Source organism: Uloborus diversus, chromosome 9 (assembly GCF_026930045.1).
Source record: "Uloborus diversus isolate 005 chromosome 9, Udiv.v.3.1, whole genome shotgun sequence".
In the NCBI taxonomy this organism is placed as follows: Eukaryota; Metazoa; Arthropoda; class Arachnida; order Araneae; family Uloboridae; genus Uloborus; species Uloborus diversus.
Window position 1 is genome coordinate 92,706,646 of NC_072739.1, and position 22,176 is coordinate 92,728,821.

The window sequence follows — 22,176 nt, forward strand, 5'->3', positions numbered from 1 at the left end:
ACCAAACCAGGAATTTGAGGGGACGGTTGAGTTTTTAACTTCCCTCTTACTATGTATCTGATTTGCATATACAATCAGCCCTCCTTTATCGGGGTTAGTTCATTCCAGACTTTACCGTGATAACTGAATTTCTGGGAAGTAAGATTCTGTATTTATAAACCAAATATTTTCCTAGTTAGAGAGTGTAAAACTTACAACAATTTAAATCGGTTTTTAACATAGTTAGAGCCCCCTACACATGAAACAGCACCCTTAGTCACCATTACATTTGCATTACTTAATATGTTGCACAAAGTATGAGAAAATGAAGTATATTAGATGTAATAGATATCATTGTTAATTATTGAAAATAAACTACACACACAAATGCAGTTCTTACACACTACTACTAATCTATGAAAATAGATCAACTTGTTCGATGATGAATTAATTGCCAGTTAGTGGCCGTATGTGCCCCCGTTCTTCCTCAACATTTATCCTCATTAAAAGTATAATGCAGAGTTTCCCAAACTGTGGTCCGTGAACCCACGGGGGTTCACGAGTTCATGCCATGGGGTCTGCGGTAGCCAGCTCAAGCTTTAAATTAAATTGAGATAGAAAAACGAGTGACGATCCAAAAGAAAGCATATTTATGGAGAATAAAAACGTTCTTGCTTAATTGCATGAAGGACGCAGTAACCCCTCCCCCCCTCGGAACTCTCAGAGAAGCATACTACACATTAGTAAAAATGTATAGAACAATGAAGAAATAAATTTTAAAAAGGGAAAAAAAGAGTAAAAATATATTAGAGAAAATTGATTTAACTGTAACTGTGTCAAACCAATTTTTCTTCTCGCCGGGGGGGGGGGGGGTCCACGAAGTTTGTATTTCTTCCGAAGGGGGTCCGCAGAAATCTGAAGTTTGGAAACCTCTGGTATAACGTATACAACTTAAGAAGCTAGTACGTTGTTGAACGCCATTTACAGACGTATTTGTCTCCTAGTAATAATACAGTGAATTATACTTTCTAGTTTAACAGTTAGAATGAGATAGTGATTCCCTACACTTTCTTCGGTGATTTTATACCTAACTCCCTCAACCAGTACCACTACAGCCTGTCAGAAGAGCTTACTTTACTTAAAAGACATACTTTGTTATTCTTTTGTTGTAAAAAATTTACACGAGCGCATAAAAAACCAGAAAATCGAACCGCGAAATCGCAAGGAACAACTGTACTACTTTTGGAGGGTGGGGGTGGGAGGCTGCCACATCCTATTTGTTGAACACAACTAAAATATAGACATTTATCAGAGCAGGTAACCCGAACCTATTCCTTTCCTACTCCATTGGAAGGGGTAAAATTGCGTTTTAGAATTTCAATTTCGTAGCAATTCTGTGGACAGTTTCGAAACCTCTTACCCCTGACATAAATACAGTGGAATCTCTCTAATCTAAACACTCAAGGGACCGAACAAATGTGTTCAGATTATAGAGGTATTCATTATAGAGGGAGACTGGATAATGCATATGTATTCACCGAGACCATAAAAATATTGGGGTGTTCACGTTAGAGAGTGTTCAGGTGCAAGGTAGTCCACTATACACTGTACTTCTAATTAAATGAAATTTAGAAATTTTTGTTTGAAAGCATTTAAATCAAGTATTCACATTCTCCCAAAACCGTGAAAAATCATTCATTTGTTGAGTTTTTCTTGAAACATTTTGAAAAAACTAAATTGTAGTTACGTACTTGTGGCACTCATCCCTGCAATATTATCTCCTCTCTCTTTTCTTATCTTCTCTAAATATAGGTTCCTGTTAGTTTTTCTTGGATATAAAATTAGTTATGTTGTTAGATTATGACCTAAGAATGTGTACCACAAAGCCAGTTTTCAATGACAAAGAAACAATTTAATAAATGAAATAAGATAATAGAACTGTCCAAAAAGAAAAATAATTTAGATACAAAAGGAAGTATAAAAAAAATATTACAGGACAAAATTTTCTTCACAAAAAAGTTATATACGCTACCTGTGTACACCAGAAGTATTTTTTATTTCCGTACATTTTTCAAATTTTTGTAATGAATCAGTTTGAGACAACTTCTTTGTGAATACTCTTTATTTTAATGTTAGTTGTAGTTGCCTTTATAATTGTTATGCACACCATTTACTAACAGGAATTGGATTTCTAGAACACTAGTTTCTAAAATGATGAAACATTTAGGAAATTAATGTATGAAATTTCGTGTGTATGACAGAAAAGTGAGAATTCAATAATTTAAAGAAAAATAAATTAAAAACAAAGCCTAAATTAAGTTAAAGTGAATAAACTTATCCAAGCCATTAATTGTAACAAACTTCTTCTATAGGAGCTAATAAGCATTGAACAGCCAGATTAATAAATTGCTTTCACATTCAGTATTTTTCAGGCTGAAATTTTTTCGACGTTATACCTTATACTAGCAGCAATGGCTAGCAATGCCAATGTTGTTTTGTGTGACAAACATCCGTCTGAAAAACAAAAAAAATAATTAAGTACAGTGGAGAAAAGAAAAAAACAAACTTAATTTTTAAGATATTGTCGCCTCAGACAACAGTAGGATGTCTTTGTGTTACTCCTGGGATTCAATGTCTTACTGTTGCTCTGAGGCGACAATGAAATCCCAAACTAATGTTCTTAACCGAACCTTCATCAGAAAGAATTTGGTTGTTTTGCCATTCTTTCCATCTGTAAGCTATCAGGTTGCTAAGATTCTAAAACGTTTCCAATTCCAGGTGGTGTTCTCTCCTATTAATAAACTTTCATTCTCTTCTCTTAAAGATCCTATTCACCCTCTTAATTGTTGTGGAATTTATAGAATTAATTGTAGTTGTAAACTTGCCTATATTGGACAGACTCGGCGTGCTTTAAAAATTCGCTTGAAAGAGCATCAAAATTATGTGAAAAAACAACAATTAAATAAGTCTAGTATTGCTCAACATTGTTGGGATTCGAATCACTCTTTTGATTTTAACTCTTATCAGATTATCCAAAAATGCCCCAATTCATCAGATTTTGACTTTTGGGAATCCTTTCATATTTTGAGGAACAGTTCTAACTTAGTTAACGATCTTAGTTCAGTTCCATATTTTTCTAACATTTGGCTCCCATATCTTTAATACTCCCCCCCTTTTTTCCCACTCATTTTTATCTATCTTCCTTTGTTTATTTTTACCTTTTTGTCTTGATTGACACCCCCCCCCCTTCTATTTATCTTTATTTTTCCTTTTTTCGAATATTTTTTGTTTCTGTTTATTTTATTTCTTGGTTTTCCATTCTGCTTTTCCTTTCTTGCGGTTCACGGTTACTGACAATTTCTTTTCTTTTTGTTTAAGCTTCGGCTTAATCCTTGTCCAATTGAATTCTTTCTTTCTGGGTTCGTACCTAAGAGAAAGCTCCTGGCCTTTGCTTGCATTCCTATTGGTTCCTGATCGGTTTATAACTTTGTCATTGGTGTTTGGCTAATCCGCTGTTTTTATCTTTTAAGCTGCATGCTTATCTGCTCTTGGCTTTTGTCGGATGTCTTTTCATCCATAAGCTCATTATTTTTTGCATTGAAAAAGGCGTTCCCTGTAACGCCGAAACACGTGTCTGCTGTAATTTACAAATTTGTGCTTCTACTTACGTTGTTTGTTCTGACTTTACTATTCAGCACAAAGGTATTTATTTATCTTATTTATCTTAATATGTGATTATCTTTATGTATGTAAGCAGACTTATATATAAATCAACATTTATCAATATTTCTTTCTTTCTTTTTTTTTTTTTTTTTTTGTATTAATGGTTCATATGGCGATATTGATTTTTTATGAATGGCTAAAATTAAAAATTATTATTTTGTAAAATGTTTTTTTTTTTTTAATGCATTTTTGTTATAGAAATAGATTAGTTATTTTTAAGATATTAAAATACAAGAGTTACTTTTGATTCATATACGTAGTTATACAAAAGTTGGTTTCATTGTTTCATTCTTTCTGGGATTACTTCTTAAATTTAAAACTAGATTGAACCTTAAAAGTTAAGTTCAGTGTGTAAGTGTTTGATTTTTGTTTAATTAGTGTAAAAATATATCTGAAAGATTTTACTTCAATTCATTTTAACTAGTGTTCCCCCAGTGGTCGAAATTCGACCATATTAATAAATGAATATTTGAGAAAACTTGTATGAATCTAACTATTTTCAACATTTTTATTTCTATTCTTACTCATGTTAACTGCATATCTGAAAACATACAATTTTAATATGTACACACAGTACCAAACAGTAATAATTTATTAAAATTTTCGTTTTTGTCTGTTAATCTCATAATAAATGGATGAAAGGGGATATTTCGGTAATGGGGTCGTTTCTGAATCTTTCAAAGTAATTTTTACTGAAAGAAGATGCTTAAAAACAAAGGTTTTAACCATTTTTTAAATAATTTGAATAAATTTAATATTTTTTAACTACTATTTTAATCGGTGCGCATATTCAAATTAATTTTTTGTCATCAAAAGCGATAAAATGCCACTCATTGATGCATTAGCGCACAGCGCAAATTATCATAACCCGAAAACGCGGTTGAGAGCAAACTGTAAATATTTAGCTCTGCAATGGAGTCGCGCGCCAAAGTACATCACTTATAACGACATAAAGAACACGCCTTTTTTCTAAAGTCAGACATTCAAAAAAGTTTTAAATAAACAACTGTTGAAAAAATGAAAGTTTTTTCTGGCTCAATATTTTTTTTTTCTTATTCTATCTATTTCAGTGATTAAAAGTAGTACTTTTGATTGAAGGAAACAACCCCATTGAGAAATTGGTATGGTCGACAAATTGCTGGCTTGAATAATTTTATTTTGGATATCATGTTGCTTTGTGTTAACCCTATGAAAATAAATATTTCCCTTTGTTTACATATGCAAAGGAAAAACATTGAAACAAAAAAAATTGACGCCAATGGATAAAAATCACCAATTATTCAATTTTCGAAATCTATCCGTATGAAATGAAGCATCACAAAACTCAGTTTATACGTAAAACTTCTGTGTGAATAATGTTACTTATAAAACGTCTACTATTATTGAGTAAGTTGCTTCTTCCTCATTAGAAATATAAATTTCCAAGTAACAAATGAACTAACGCTACTCGTGGCAACAACTCTGTGTCTATTCGAAAACACTGGATGTCGCAATAATAGTACAATTTTTTAAAAAGGTTGTTTTTGTGATTTGTTCATTGTTAAGGGGCGGCGCATAACTGATGTCACACCATTCAACATTTTCGACCCTCTTCCCCCTTTGTCACAATGTTTTGCACTTCACTATACCCCCTCTTCCCTTTGTCACATGTCACGATGTTTTTCATAAACGTTATAATTCAAAAAAGGCTTGTTGTCACGTTCACCCCATTGTATGCCCCTCTTGTCATGTCTTTCCTCTCCCTTGTCACAAACTGTTACTATTTCGTGAACTTCCTTAAACTGGGACTTCATTCGTGGACAGCCCCTATTTTGTGGCAACCGCATGCAAATATATATTTCCCTACTCTTTGTTTTCGTATGCAAAGTAAAAAGATTTCTCGAGCTGCAATCGGTGCCGTAAAACTTCTGCATGAACAATGCTTCTTTTAATAAGTTTAATATTATTGAGTAAGTTGCCTTGACCTCTGCCGTTAGAATTATTAAATTCTAAACAGTCAAATGAGCGAATCCTACTTGCTACATTAAAAATTGTCCTTTCAAAAACACTGGACGTCGCAATAATAGTGTAATTTTTTTAAAAATCGTGTTTGTGATTTGTTTACGGTTTAGGGGAAAACTGACAAAGGCACTTTTCAAAATTTCAAGATTTTTGATCTCTCTCCCCTTTGTCGCGAAGTATTACATTTCACCATAACCCCTCTTCCCTTTGCCACATATCACACTGTTTTTCATAAACGTTCTTATCAAAAAAGAAAAAAAGCTTGACGTCCCATTCTCCCCATTGTATGTTCCTCTTGCCATTTATTTCCTCCGCCTTGTCACGAACGGTTACAATTTAATGAACCCTAAATTAAAGAGGGACTTCATTCGTAGTCAGTTCCTTGCAAATAGACATTTCTGTACTCGTTTTTTACGAATTCAAAAGAAAAATATTTCTCGTACTGGCATTGGTGCCAAAATGGATAAAGTTCGCCAATTTCACAATTATGGAAGTCGTTCCGAATAAAATGATGCCGCAAAATTCTCTTAGTATGTAAAACTTCTGTACAAACAGTGTTTTTTGTAAAAGTAGACATGGGGGCTTATTACCAGCTCTTCGGAAGGGAGTGAGATCGGGAAAAACAGGCGACTTCCCGACGCGTGCACCAGTGGCGGCGCGAGAGCAAAAGTAGACGTCGGCGATGCAGTTTTGCGAGGCCCTTTTAGTCATAAAATATTCTCAGACACATAATTAAATTCATGGAATTAATTTCTGTACTAACTATTGGCCCTTAAAGTTCCCAATTCACTTAATTGCTAGGACAAAAACATCTCGTTACTAGTAGCGCAATCAAAAAGAAGTTTTTTTCTTTTGTGGTGGGGGGAAGGGGCAGCACATTAAAGGGGGGAAAATGACCTGATAAAAAGGGGGGTCTGGGGGTTTTCCCTCGGAAATTTTTTTCAAATTTGTACTTTAAAAAAGCCATTTTTGGCTTTCTTTGCTAATGGTATGGGGAAAAAGGTACAGGGGTCTCAGCGGAAATTTCTAGAAATCGAAGCCTTAAAAACGCAATGTAGGCTATTATTTATTGACTTTATGGTCAGAGACAGTCCCGGATCAATTTCTTTCTTTCTTTATTTTTTTTTATTTATTTATTTTTATTTATTTATTTATTTATTTATTTATTTATTTTTTTTTTTTTTTTGAAAAATAGGTCGAAATTAATTCCTCCTCCCCCGTGCTAGTTCTCGAAATTGAACTTTCAAAAACAGAATTTTAGACAAACTGAAGATTTTACGGGAAGGAATTGAGTCTTCCCTCGAAAATTTTTGAAAATTATGGTCCTAAAAACTTAAGCAATATTTTATATTTAGGAGTCACTCCACTTAAACTTTCTGTTAATGTAGTTTAAAAAACGTAATTGCTTATGATGTAAAAGAAGGCGTTATGGGGACCCTTGCACGAATATTTTCTGAAATTCAAGCCTTAAAAATGCGATTGTAAGACCATAATTTGTAATATTAGGCTCGGTAATTTTTAAAATTCAAGCTACAAAAACGCAATTTTAAGCGATTTTCGATGTTGTTGAGTATTTGGGGGTTTTCAGCTGGAAATATCGCGAAGTTTAAGATCTGAAAACGAAATTTCAGATGCTCCATAATGCTTTCAGTGAGTGTGTGTGTGAGTGGGAGGGAGGGTTCGAAGCAGCAGCATTTTGAATATTTTCTTATTGTTAGAAGAACTTAGGAAACAAGAGAAAAAAGAAAAGAACTGGGATGGGGGTGGGGGGAACAGAGTTAGCTGTTCAATAAATATGCTGTCCATTTAATATTTTTATTTTAAATATTTCTTTTCAAAATAAATTCCACTTATTAATTTCTTTCAAAAAAAATAAATAAAATCAATAAATAAATAAAATAAAACGCGATGTAGAAACTTGAAAGAAGATAGATAATTGCAACAGTTTCAAATCTTTGTCCGCGTCGGAAAAATCGACGCGGACACTCAAATTTGTACAATCATTTTGTAAAAAGCCCCCACAGAATTCTCCAATCGCGCCCCGCATTTGCTATGGCTGGCTCTTCACTCATTCTTTTGATCACTTTTGTGTCTGTTGTATTTAATAAGAGCTTCATTTGAAAACATGGAAGCTTCTTAAAACTTCCGAGAATTTTGCGAGGCCCTATCTGCGCGAGGCCGTCGGCAGTCGCTGACGCCTAGCGCCGCCACTGGCGTGCACTGTTGGCTTATTACGAGCTCTACGGAATCGGGAAAAAAGAATCCGTTTTCGGGTTTTTTACTCATCCGCTTCAGAGGTGGTGAGATACAGTGAGATGGAACTTTTTCAATATGGCGGACATGTTAGTGTTAGCACGATTTTTGTATTTTGCCATTGCAATCAATTAAAACGTTTTGCATATAACTGGAGAGTCTTACGTGTTAAATCCTTTAAAAAAGCAACTTTTTTATACACATAAAATGAAACACGGCGCTCTGAAAATAGTTATAGAACTAACATTATTAACGTAACTAAACCAATGGATTCCCCAGGTCGAACTACATACAATTTTGCTTTATGTTATTCTACTTTTCCGGAAAAGTAACTTAAAGATAAAAAAAGAACGAAAGAAAAAGATTTAAAACATTAAGAACCCTTGAACTAAAAAAACTGATTCCTGTAGCCATAAATCAACAACGTTATTCGAATATATATGCTCTCAGTTTTAAGCTTCAAGAAGACAACAATAAAAATGGAAGTAACTTTCTACATTTACTTAATATCAACTGACTTGCAATTTGACTGATTTAGTAAACTTTAGCAGCTCATTTAATGCATACACAACTTGGGTAGCCGGAGTAGCATATGGTTCAAAGGGTTTAGCCTGTATTTGGGCGCCGAACTTGTGCACCAGTGTGGCGCGGTTGTATAAGCACGCACGTTGCGCTAGAGCGATCGTCGGTTCGAATCCCACCGTTAGCATGTTTTTCAAAAACTCGAGTAATTTTGTAAAAAAAATTTTTAGTATTAATGTTGTTACAGTTTTTTTTCATTTCCTTTTTATCAACAATCAGATCATAAAATATTATCTTCTGAATTGAGAATTGGTTTTTTTAATTGCGATTTGTTCGCAAGTAGATAACCTTTGAAAATAATTATAAAATTTGCTCTAAATTTCTTTTTTAAACTAATGATTTTTAACTAGATGAGGAAAGACTGTTGGTGCAATTCGGTTCTGTGATTTTCTTCCTCATACGATATTAAAAACTAATGTACTTGAATTACATACCGTCTAACAGAGAGCACAAACATGATATCGACCAAAACATGTTTCTTTTTCCTTCTTCTTTTCGTATCTTTTCTTTTTTTCCTTTCTTTTTTTCGTTTTTGTTTTTGAAAAATAGATTTTGTTTTAAGAAAACTACTTCAACTCCAGAAGGATGTTTCTCTTCTTACCAAATGGAAAACAAAGGAAAAAATAAATAACTTGAATTAGTCTTGGTTTAGAGAGAGTCAAATTGTATTTTTCGTAATCAAATTTAACTTAGAATAGGAATACAAAAATGAAAATTTAAAAAAAACCTTTCGAGGCATAATAAAAATACGCACAAATGTTTTTGTCTATAAAATAAAAGTAATTAATAACGCATAACATTTCTAAAGTAAATAAAATAACATTCATTAGAATAAGGACAACAACCATCGAAAAACCAATTAGAAAATGACGTTTGCAAAATACAAAAATAATAGAAGTCTATTTACATGAGAAATACTTACAAATGAAAGAATTATCGTGTCAAAAAATTAAATATATAAAACGAAGAAAAGAATTTATAAGCTACGAAAAGATTTATCGCCTGTAAAGAAAAAGTTAAATTAATGAATGGGGTCCCGAAATTCGCTATTTACGTTCAGCAACACGACGAACCGATGGTTGATTTTCGCAATGATATTAAATCACCGTGACTAGCTATCTGCCAAGGACAATAAATTGAAAACATTAAGCCCTAGCAAAGTAAAATCAGCAAGCAATCTTGATTTTTCAAAAAAAAAAAATCAGTGTATGTAAGAGGGGAGGGAAAATTCATCAAAATTACTGGCTATTCCATCAAGCAGAAACAGAATACGGAAACATACTGCAAAAGATATTACATTTTAGTGTAGATATCAATGTGGTTTCGACATTTTTTTAAAACTATTGTACGCTAAATTTAAAATGAAATGAATTTAAAGTCTTGCTCATTCAATTACAAAACAAAGCCGTAACTTTCACATGAAGTAAATTAAATCATGAGAGATATTTTACTAAATGAATCCCCATACATTAATGCTACTTTATAAGCATATCCTAAGTTCATTTTTAATCATACTTATATCTGGGAATGCAAGTTGAATAATACAGAAAGGTTATTTACTAAAGATCTGCGATGCGACTCTGAAAAAGATGCGATGCTTCCTTTTTTTTTTCTTTTTGTTTAATTTTTTGGCTTCGTAAAAAAAAATTCGGACATGGAGCTCACAGGAGTAAGCTCTACACTCTAGTTTTAGGTCAAAAAATAAGTGAAAAAATTGTAAAACCTAGACCTCTAGACCTTCAGAAGAGTATCAATGGCTAATTTTATGCTTCCTTTCCCTCCAAGTATAAATAATGGCTATTAAACTGTTGAAAATGGGAGGGTGCACCATTTCTAAAAAAATGTGACACTTTGGGAGAAAACGGTGATCATATTTGAATTCCGGGGCTCATTTTACATTAGAATCAGCGAGAATTATGTCAGAAGCATTTTTTTCCCCCTACACTGTGTAATTTGTCTAATTTAGATAATCTCTGATAGTTAGAACAAAGAAAGCTAGTAGCAAATTTAATTTAATAGCAAAAGTTTTGAAAGAAAAAAATACCATGGATTGCATACACATTCAAATATTGAAAATTTGAAATGCTTTCTGATAAAATTTATCAATTAATTCATTCTAAATTTAAAAAAATCAGATTTTCCATTTTCATTCAAAAGTTTGTTTTTTCTCCCACCGCCGCAAAATTTGCGGAAACTTTGCATCTCTAATTATTTTTGAACTTTCATTAGTTATAAAAAAAATGTTTTACATGTGGTGGAAAAAAAAAAGCCATTATTAAAATTCACATGAAACAAGAACGCATAGAAACAACACCATTTCAAATTTTCACGCTGCAATCTCTTATTGGTTCATCTTACACCACGCCTACAAAACGACGTCATATTTTTTTCCCGAACGGCAAGTCTTTCCCATTGTGAGTATGCTTCTCACTTGCAGTTCGTAATACGCCTAACGACTTCGTTCGGAATGAGAAAGGTGAGATTTCTAGCTTCCCGAAGTCGAAGCCGAAGAGCTCGTAATAAGCCCCATGATCCTGCCGTTAAATGTAAAATTTCCAACAGTCAAATGAACGAACTCTACTCATGACAACATATAATTGTCCATGCGAAAGCACTGGACGTAGTAATACTACGCCAATTTTATAAAAAGTTTCACCTTGAGATCTGTTTGTAGTGATAGCAAATGCAGGTATTATTGGGAGCTGAAACTGAAAGTCGTCCCTCACTCCGTAAAATAATTTAAATATTAAAATCGCGAAAACATAATCAAAATGAAAATATTTCAAATGCCCGTAGTTACCCATAAAGCCTCAATAATAATAAAAACAAATGCAAGTATTTCATTTCTTAATGCTCAAGCGAGAATTGGCAACACCACAATATTATCCAGCAATTTTTTCACGCTGTGTCGCGTGAAAAAGCAATTAAAAATGAATTTTCTCTAACTTTTAATTGCTTCTAGGGCTTCTAGCCGGTTGGCGTTTTTGCTCGGTAAAACCGGGTAGAACGTGTTTCAAAGTATTTTGCACGAGCTATCGAACCATACCAAGCCCGAAGCATTAAAATGCATTTTTCGTGTAGAAAAAGCGGTTTAAAAAATGAATTAAAATTTAATGTTTCACGCTTCCAACAATGAATTTCAACAATGGAAAAGAGAGAAAATTAAATTTTTTGAGCTTCACTAACTAAAAAATGCTTGTAACTTTTTTTCTAGTGGATTTAGGTTATTGGACCTTGGGTGCCCTGACACTTTCTTCTTTAGGAGTATTTTTTAAAGACCTTTCCAGCCATATCAAATTTGAAAAAAATGGACCATCCGTTCGCGTAAAAAGAGCCATTTAGGACGAAAATGCGTTTTTTATTGATATCTCCGTTAACTAGCCTTCAATTTCAAAAAACTTTATTGATGACACTAAAACTTGGCAATAGCTACCGAACAAAAAAAGAATGAAGGAAATCGGTTCCCAATCAGAGGAGAAATCGGTACCGAAAGAAAACGGCTTGCCTATTAATATATAAAGATATTTATTTTTCAGTTATTTAGATTGAAATATAGCTGATAAAAAAAGTGTTTTAGTTTTACCTTTTCTTCTCGCATTTAAAATGCTTAAACTTAAATGGTGGTATAAAGGGTTAGAGAAACAATGTTTGTGGAGTAACACTCATAAGCAATCTGAGGTGAGAAGAACTCTTTTACTTAGAAAAAAGGTATTTTATTTCAACAATTATAATGATTCAATATGCTTCTTCTAATAGAACCTCTAGAATTATTGAAAAGGTAGTTTACCTTCCATAAGTTTCTCCTCTCTTTTAACTATTGATCTATATGGACCCACGTGATCTGCAATAAATAAGACAGGTGCAAATCTTAATGTTTTTTTTTTCATAGTATTATTATAATTTGCATATTTGTACTTATATAAATGTTAATATTTCATTGCTATTAACCTTCCCTCCTCCCAAACTCCAAGAAATCTGTTTTATTTATGTGACAGACTAACAAATTATAGCTATCTGTTTGAGACATTTGTCGTTCTGCAGTAGATTGAAATTCGGTTGTGTAGTAGGGTGGTGCTCAATCTACTGCCTGTTGGCAATTTACCGCTTGCGAAGCATACCCTTGTAATCCGTTGTTTTGTTAATTGTTACAAATTGAAAACCATGATTAGTCTTGATGTCAAAACTTTTGAGCGTAATATTCAGAAGTCGGTTTCTGGAAAACAGATTAGTAATAAGATAAATATTAAATAATGATTAATAATTCTTTTTTTGTAATTTTCTTTTCTTCTCCATGTTTTCCCATTTTATTTATGGGAAAAAAAGTGCAAAAGTAAATTGAAAGCAAAGGGAGATCTTTTTAAAATAGTGAAGGAGGCAGGATTTTAATACTGTAAAAATTTGATGATTTTTTTTATGAATCTTTTTTTTTTTTTTTTTTTTGCTGCTTTGCCTAAGTACTTTTTCCTCCTTTTGCTGATGGGAACATAGCACAAAAAGGTGAGTTTTTGTTTTTGTTCAAGGGGGAAAATGAGTATTTACAACATAAATAAAAATTTATGTCAATAAAATGCCTCTATAAGCAAGTAAAATATGCAAGTGTTATGTATATTTTTCCAAATTCTTTGGTGGTAAAGCTTTGGTGTTTTTTTTTTCCCTTGCGGGAACTTTGGCAACTAGGCCAAAGTTTATGATACAAAAATAGTACCCATTTCAGGAAATAATAAGATAAAAAAGTTTTAATTTATCATGTTTTCAAAATGAACAAAAAGGTACAAAATGATCTATAAGCTTAAAGTATATTTAAAGCCCCGTACAGTTTAAAAATTTCTTACTGATTGTCTGAAAAATTTATGATTGCGAGTTTGTAACAGCTATCAAAACACTTGTAAGCTTTAAAAAGAAAAATATGGGGCACACATAACAGACAATGGATGAGTTTATAATTTTACTAACAATTTTATCTCTCTGCAAAGAGCATAAGCTGAACATAACAACATGTTTTGTCTTGATAGTTATCTCTTGCACTTATATAGTATGTGCACCCCTTGTTTTTGTTTTCAAAGTTTACAAGTATTTTTATAGCTATTAAAAACTCACAATCACAAATTTTCCAGACAATCTAAGAAATTCTGAACTGTAAGGGGCTTTAAATCTACATGAAGCTCAGAGAAATTATTTTATATTTTTAAGTGCATTTTAAAAAACATGGTTTATTAAACTTTTTGATGGTACTAATTATTTCCTACTTTTTAGTATGTCTGTCTGAAATGTTTCAATCAGTTTTAAATACTTCGGTCAGACAATGACAGTGATGGATAAATTGGTAAATTTATTCAGTCGATAAAATTAACTTAAAAAATAAACTGCACTATAAATAACGTATCTTTAAAAAAACATTTAGCTTTATTTACATTTCTATGTAAGTTCAATGCAAGCAGAATATTTTTTATGTGGTAATACAAATATACATTTTACATATATTTCACTGCGAATTAACTGGAAACATGTAGTCGATAACAAAACTATACCACAGATGAGCCAAGCAGAAATAAAAACACATATGAAGCAGTGAGAAGCAAAGGGATGTAAGTTCCAAAATTAAAAATTTTGAGACAATCAGTACAGATGGTAGGAGAACCTCTCATTTGCTTTGCAGCAAGCAATGATACTAGTAGCTCTAGTGGGTGCTGCTATACAGCGTGATTTAGAACAAAAATAAGTTTATGAAAACCTACCTAGGACCTGCCTCATATCTGCTAAAAAGTTGCAACCCATCAAAACATTTTATTTACATTTTGTCATGTTCCAGCATTTACATTGAAAGTTTGTAATAATATGCATTGCAGATTCGAATTTTATATTGTTTCAAATTAGTTTCCACTATTTATCTCCTTAGAAAGCCAAGATCGCACCTTCGTGCCAAGCTCATTAAGATAGATTTACGTCGCTAAATGAAATGAAGAAACATAATTTGAAATAAGTGACTATTATTTTGCTATTTTGAAAACTCCTTGTTGGCGACAATTATGCAATACATTATATTGTCAGGGTTGCCACGCCACAGGGAAAACTGAAAAAACAGGAAAAATACAGGGAATTCAAAAATCAACAAAATAACAGGGAAAATACAGGGAATTTTGAAAATTTTCTCAAAAACCTGGAAAACGCAGGGAATTTTTAAATTGAAAATGTAAAATCAATGCTCAAATATATAAACTACCGAAATAAATAAATAATAACAAGGTAGTTTCCCTTTTTTTTCTTGTTTTTGTTTAAGTAAATATTAAAATGCCTATCATTCAAGCAAAAATTCTTTATTATTTAATTTGACATGCATCCTGAATTTTATGCTAATTTAATTTAGAGAGCATGACATTAGTCATGAATATTCATTGTTTTGCTGAACTTTTGCACTTTTATCTTTATAGATCCAAGTAATGAATGGTTACGAAAAGTTTTTTCTTGTATTAAAAGTTAAATATATATACAATCTCCATGTTATTTTCTCAGTTAATGTTTTTTTTTTTTTTTTTAATATCAGTGTACGCTTGTTTGTAGTGTTGCATACAGGGAAAACCCTGGGAATTTTTCTCCCAAACTTGAGTGGCAACCCTGATTGTATTGAATGAAGTATAGCCTTCAAATTATTTTGATTAGAATCATTTTAAAGTAATAATTTCAAGCTTTCTAATTGTCACATATATTTAGAGCTGCCAACTGCTATGTAAAAACCATAGTTTCTACAAACAAAAGTCTTTAGTTACGAGTCTTTTCATCCACAAGCTCACTTATTTTGCATTGAAAAAGAGGTTTCCTGTAACCCCAAAACATGCGGATGTAGTAATCTGCAATTTTTTGTTGTTATTTCTTATTTTTACCAACTTAGATTTTCAAAAGTTAGCAGCTCTGCAAATTTTTCAAATAAACATCATCTAGAGTAGTTTTTTACGAACTTTTCAATGATATCAAAGATGAAATGATACAGTATTTTCTTCGTACATAAAGGAGCGTTTTTATGCAATTTTATGGCTGGAAAATTTATTTTGAACACATTGGGACATTTTAAACTCACTTTTACGCATTGTCATCTGATTATGAACTATGTTCAAAGTTTCAACAGGGTTCGTACGCTCCTTCAAAACTCCTCCAATACTCCTTCATTTATAAAAAAAATTTTGAAGGGCCCTTCAAACTCCTTCATTTTGGTTTTAACTCCTTTTTTAGTTCAAGACTACATAATCTTCCTCTGTAACAGAAACTTAAAATACTTCTATTGACAACTAACTAATAGGGCTCGACCGATGGCATTTTTTGGCCGATTGTTCAAAGATGGCCGATGGCCGATTGTTTTCCTCCAAATGGCCGATTGCCGATGGCCGATGCCGTTGGCCGATGGAAAAAAAAAATCAAACAGAAATAAATTGATAAAATTGTCAGAGATTTAAAGGATGATTGATTCATTTCACTTTACTTCCTTTCTACGAATAAGGAATTGCAATCACAAAAAAAAAAAAAAATCAGATTTTCACCTAAATTTTTATTTTACGATCACCCAATTTAAACTTCACAAGTTTTTTCGGCACATCTGTACATGCATATGTACCTAAGAACATGTAGATGACCGAAATATCCATTTTGAACGCTTCCTCAGTTAATTATCGCAAATTCTCTTGTGATGTCTTTATGCGCGTAAACTTACGTCACTCAAAAACGTTATGAAATAGTAAGTTGAAAACTCATACGTACGTAGTATGATCTAAAGGTTAGAGGACAAGTTGTATAAAACCTTACCCTGAATAGTTCACATTACCGAAGCAAATCTATCTACAAAATAGTCGCCTTGAACGACTATGCACTTCTGCCAATGTTCGTATAGCTTTTAGAAGCGCTCCTGGAAGACATTTTCGCAACTTCCTGTAAGGCCTCTTGCGCTGCTGCTTTAACTTCATCGTAGGGAAGAAGGCGACTTTCATGTTGAGGATGCACGGTTCGATTGGTCAATACTCTGATATGACAAACAAATAACATAACATTTCGTCGGACTTAGCTCCGTGTGACTTTTACCTGTTCCCAGCAAAAAAACATTTGCATGGACGACGCTTTCCTCCGTCAAAAGAAGATAAAGCTGCATCATAGAAGGTAGCGAAAAATGGCTTTCAGAAGTGTTTCCAAAAGTTATATGAACACTGGCTGAAGTACATAGTCCCTCAAGGTAAACTTTTGAAGGTGGATGTGCTTCTGTAATGTAAACTATTCTAGGTCAGGTTTTATACAGCTTGTCCCGAACTTTTGGATCGTACTACATACAATCTATATAGGGTGTAGTTATGCTTCTCCTTTTTTGACTGCTGTACAATGAAAGATAAAGAACAACAGCAAAAAAAAAAAAAAAAGAAAGAAAAAAGGAAGAAAAACAAAAAGACTGTTTAATAAACAATTGATTTTTTTTTAATTGAACATATAACTAAGATTTTAGTAATATTGTAATGATGTATGGATTTAAGTTCACTAAACATAGTTAAAAAACATTAAATTATGTTGTTAAATCATTCAAAAAAAAAATAAGAATAAAACTATGAAACCGTCAACAAATTACGCAATTAAATTGGAAAGATTGCACGTAGACATTTTTTAGTCATCAAATTAAAAAAAAAAAAGATAACAGATAAATTACAATACTAAATCATAAAAGAAATATTTTTTTCTTATTTAAAATTTATGAATAGAAAATTTTGCATTTTTCAAAAAACTAAAACAGTGACATAAATTTTGCTGGAAAAAAAATTGCCATGCGAGGTTCTTAAAACGCAGCTATAAACAAAATCAATATTTACACAAAGTTAATAACTGAATACATATGACTACTTGATCTGATGTTTGCATACATAATATTGAACAATTAGATTGTTCAATCTTTTATGAAGCTTTACAAACAAGTTCAAATTAAATTGTTCAATTTAACAGTAATTTTCTGAAATTTAAAAAATTGTATAATAGAAAATCCTTGAAACTTTTCTATAAAAAACGAAAATAACTTATTCATTGGTTTTATATAAATACATAAAAATAGTTACTTACAACAGAAAAAAAATCGATCGCTATTAATAATACAAAAAAGATGGCGCATTACGAAATGGAGGGGGGGTCACCCTCTGATTTTGCAGTAACTCACACTTCGGCCCCAACCTCGGCCTAATATTTGTAGTACAGAACCGCTAAAACCAACACCTCGGAAGAGTTTCTGAATCTATTTCAGCACTTCCGAAGAAAAAATTCAAAAGTCCCTTCGATTTCCGAATTGTGTCAACATTCAAAACGTCTTTCTTTAATCAATTTCTTAAATTAATGCTCTAAATTCTTTCTAAACAATAGATAAAGTTTGAAAAAAAAATCTCTAATTTTATGAATGGTGTTAGTTTTAAACAACTCAGGAGTATAACTAGAGTTTAATTTCAGAAATTGAGGGAGTGGGAGGAGGGGCACACAAGTGTTCTCGGAAATTCAAAATAGTCGTAAAAAATAGAGTTCAAAATAATCATAAACATTAAGCAAAAAAACCCTTCCGAAACTTGCACCCGAGTTTGTATTGACTTGCAGTGGCGGATTTAAAATACAGAGTGTTTTAAAATGAATAGCGGGGTTTTGCCATCTCATATTTGTTTCCATGGTCTCCAATTTGGCAATATATCACCAAATGACCGTCAGTCTGAGACGCTATCTTAGTTTTGCATTGAAATAAGTAATTAATAGCCACAAAAAATGAGTAAAATGAGTAAATGAGCTTTTCAGAACACCCGATCGAAAACAAAAAGGGAAGTGCACAACTGGAACGTACGCACACCCCACACGCGAAAACTTATCCTTCTACAGTTTACCATTTTGGAGTTATGACTTATGAGAGATACTACGTACATCCAGCAGCAAAAAACAACGCAATAATTAACTTGTTTGGTACCTGAATGCAGTATTAAAAACTCTTTCAGGGGTGACTCAAATAAAAATTCATACTGAAATTTAGTAAACAATTTTATATGAAAACAACCTTTACTTTGTATTAAAAGGTAAAACATCAAAGGTCTTTTTTTTTTTCTTCAAAAACATCGGCCAATTCCATCGGCTTTTCGAAGTTTTTAAGGCCGATGGGCCGATGTTTCTTGCAATTTAGCATCGGCCGCCGATGCCGATGCCGATGGCTAAATTGTTGAACCATCGGCGCCGATGCATCGGCCAGGCCGATGCATCGGTCGAGTCCTACTAACTAACTTCGTCACTAAGGCAATTTTAATGTAGTAATTTCGTGCCTTTTCTTTTTTCGATTTACAAATTGATCATAGTTAATTCATAAAAGTTGAAGGTGAAATTTTTATTAGAAGACTAAGACATTTCATAAGTGAAGTAAAACATGCTTAAATGGTGCTTGGCTATTTTTTCAAGTTTTATTATTATTGTTTTTTCCTCCACCACACTCTCAGCAGCAAAAGTCAAATTGTTGAATTATTGTTTAAATATTTAAAACTACATAAGTAAATGTACTACATTAACTGATTGCGTTAAAAAAACAATTGTTTAGTTAATTGCAGTTATGATATTGTAAAAAGGGTCATCCACAGGGGGGTGATGTCATGCTTTGAGGAGGAGACGGGCTCATGAAATTGTGACAAGGGGGAGAGAGGGGGTGACAAAAAGTGACATCACACAGTTATTGTAACAATATGTTTGTAAAAAATATGCCATGACACTGGGTTCGTACGAGTCATGGAAAGTCATGGAAAAAAAATAAACAAATTTCAGACCTGGAAAAGTCATGGAAAATTAATGTTTTCATAAAAGTCATGGAAATTTAATTTCAAGTCATGGGAAAATGTCTTGGGTAGTAAGAAAACAGCAATTGCTAAAAGAGCGCTAGAAATATTGAGTGATTTAGTAATATTGCATATAAATTGAACAATCTCAAAAACAAATCCGAGTTTTGAAATCCAATTTCATCCGCTTCTGTAACAGCCGCTCACCTTTTTCTGTGATGTGATTTTACTACTGGGGCATTACTAATTTTGATCCCACCATTATTTTCAGTACTTCTAATATTTTATATTCTGTAGTAATGGACTCGCACGTTCTTGATTTTGCCACGCCCCCTCAAAAAGTGTAATTCAATTGCATCCGAATTTGTTTCAACTACTTATAAAAAGTTTATTATTAAATTTTTCAGAGTCTATCTTGATATGTTGAAGGTTTTGAAATGAAGACTTTAGTCAGGCAATAGAACATAGAAATAGGGGAATTCTAATACTCTAAAACAGTAGTGCCCAACATATAGCTCTCAAAACTGATCCTTTTAGCCAGCTGAAATATCTGGTTTGGAAAAATGAATTTACTGTAAAAAGTGGCTTTACTTTAATGAACGAATATGCTGTCCAGTTACATGAGTGATTAGATGCACTATTGACATCAAAGGGCAGTGATTTTATGAAGTAAATTTATTATTTTAAACTTATTCAATTTTTATCCCATTCATTAATATTCTGTCCTATTTATTAAATATTTATTAGACATTTAAACATCAGTGTATTGCATTGATTATATTTTTATTTTACTTTAATTTATGTGATGAAGACAAATAAGAATAATTTATTACTTTCAGCAGTATGCACTGATATATTTTTCAGTCACAAGTAAGTGCTCCAATGAGGTAATGGCACTCATGTAAAAGTTTTTCTAATGCTCATTTCCGAAAAAAAAATGGCAAGTTTGACATTTAGTACTATTCTCTTTGTGTAACTAAGTCATGAAAAAGTCTTGGAAAAGTCATGGAATTTTTTTTATCCAAATTGAGTATGAACCCTGATGACAAGAGGAGAAGTTTGGGGTGAAGTGTGACACTTTGTGATAAAGGGTGCTGATAGTCAAATATATTGAAAAAAAAAGTGTGACATCAATTAATGACACTCCGTTAGTACTCCTTCAAAATCTCATTTTACTCCCTCAAAACTCCTCCAAAACTCCTTCATTTTCTAGCTCATTGGAAATTTAGTTACAAATAAATCATAAGATTCCACCTGAACAGACATACACCAATCCAAGTTAAGGAAAAAATGGTAATAAATAATGTGGACAAGTCGAAGTGAATTGATTACCTGTGCATTTCCATTTTGAAGCATTTTTGTAGCAACCAGAGCTGTGCTGCCAACTCAAAATTTCTGTGAGCCATTCTTGCTTGTAGAAATCTCTAAATCCCCAATATCCACAAAGGCCAACTAGGATAAAAGAAATAAATTTGTAAATTGCACAAGTTGAAAACATTTAACATTTTTTTCTTTTTTTTTATGTTCTCCAGCAACATGGTGGTTACCATTCATTTGAATACTCATTTACAGTAGAACCTCTTAAATTCAAACTCCGCCCATTTAAAATACATATAAGTAAACTTACCAATAATGGCCAGTGCTTCAGTAGTATCCACTTCAAGGTTTATATTTGAAAAAATCGGATTCCTGGTCTCCCAATTGATTAAAAATTGCATCAAACGCGTAGGAGGTATTTTCTCCTGCATGTTTGAATCCATTGGGAGACCTGGAACCCTATTATTTCAAATGTAAACCTTGAAGTGACCACTACTGAAGCACTATTAAGCACTGGCAACTACTGGTGTGTTTAACTTACTGTAAATAAAATTAGTTTATTATATAAACTTAGTTTAAAATACTCTACTGCAAGTATGTTTTGTGTTCTGTATTTACTTTTAACTAAATAAACAATATTCCCGGGATGAGCAAAGTTGACTCAGCCGCTCATCCCTTCAGTGGATTGATAAAATGAGTACCAAGCAGTCTTGGGAACTAAACCTCCGCATTCAACTGACCACTTAACTGGAACATCTGCCTGGCACCTCAGAGCCCTCGGTCAGTTAAAACTGAGATGGGCACAGCAGGCCTTGGCCCTCATGGGCTTTGTGCAAGTGAGTTTAGTTTTCAAATAAAAAATATATCTGTACCTCAGAGCCAGACTAAAGTGAGTCCACATATTGTGGTTGTGCGTTTACTAGTGCAGAGTTTTCCAAATTGTGGTCCGCAGCCACCATACCAGGGGTCTGCAGTGCTATCCAACTAATATGTTACAGGATGGTGACAGATCAGGGAAAAGTCAGGGAACTTGATCACTCAGGGAAATGTCAGGGAATTTCGAAAAAATAACAAAAATTCAGGGAAAATTGATCAAATGAAGGAAAAAAAAAATTTCCTTGCCAAATGAAGTATACTTTGATTCCCTACGAATTTTCCGCCATTTATTTGTTTTGAAAAAGTAAAATTAATGAGGTGCGATTATACAGTGCTGCATATTTGTGCATCTTTTTTCCTCAAGGTCAAAGTATTCAATCTTAGGATGAACTTTCTAAGATTGCTTCCGTGTCTGTAAATTTGTTTATTTTACCTTGCTTGAATTTTCTGTCCAAGCATTCCAAGCTATGTAAAATGAACAACAATGCATGCAAAGAGGAAGCGGTCGCATTAATGACTTTGCTCCATTGCCCTTACTCATTGTCTTGAAGTAATTAGCATACTGTTATCACAATTTCAAGAAAAAATCTTTGATTTCTAAATTAATGCTGAAAAAATCTTAAAAGTTATTACTTGCCGTTTT

General features: G+C 32.7%; 1 protein-coding gene across 1 annotated transcript in view; it reads right to left on the reverse strand.

Annotated features, from left to right (window-relative positions):
• Positions 1–2,224: 2,224 nt before the first annotated feature.
• LOC129229937 (UPF0764 protein C16orf89 homolog) overlaps positions 2,225–22,176 on the reverse strand; it is a 74,306-nt gene continuing 54,354 nt past the window's right edge. The window contains exons 6-8 of the mRNA XM_054864319.1: positions 20,673–20,792; positions 12,326–12,379; positions 2,225–2,493 (exon numbers count right to left, since the gene is read on the reverse strand). Of these exons, the coding sequence (XP_054720294.1) occupies positions 2,408–2,493; positions 12,326–12,379; positions 20,673–20,792 (260 nt within the window). The 3' untranslated portion in view covers positions 2,225–2,407. The remainder of the gene's footprint in view (positions 2,494–12,325; positions 12,380–20,672; positions 20,793–22,176) is intronic.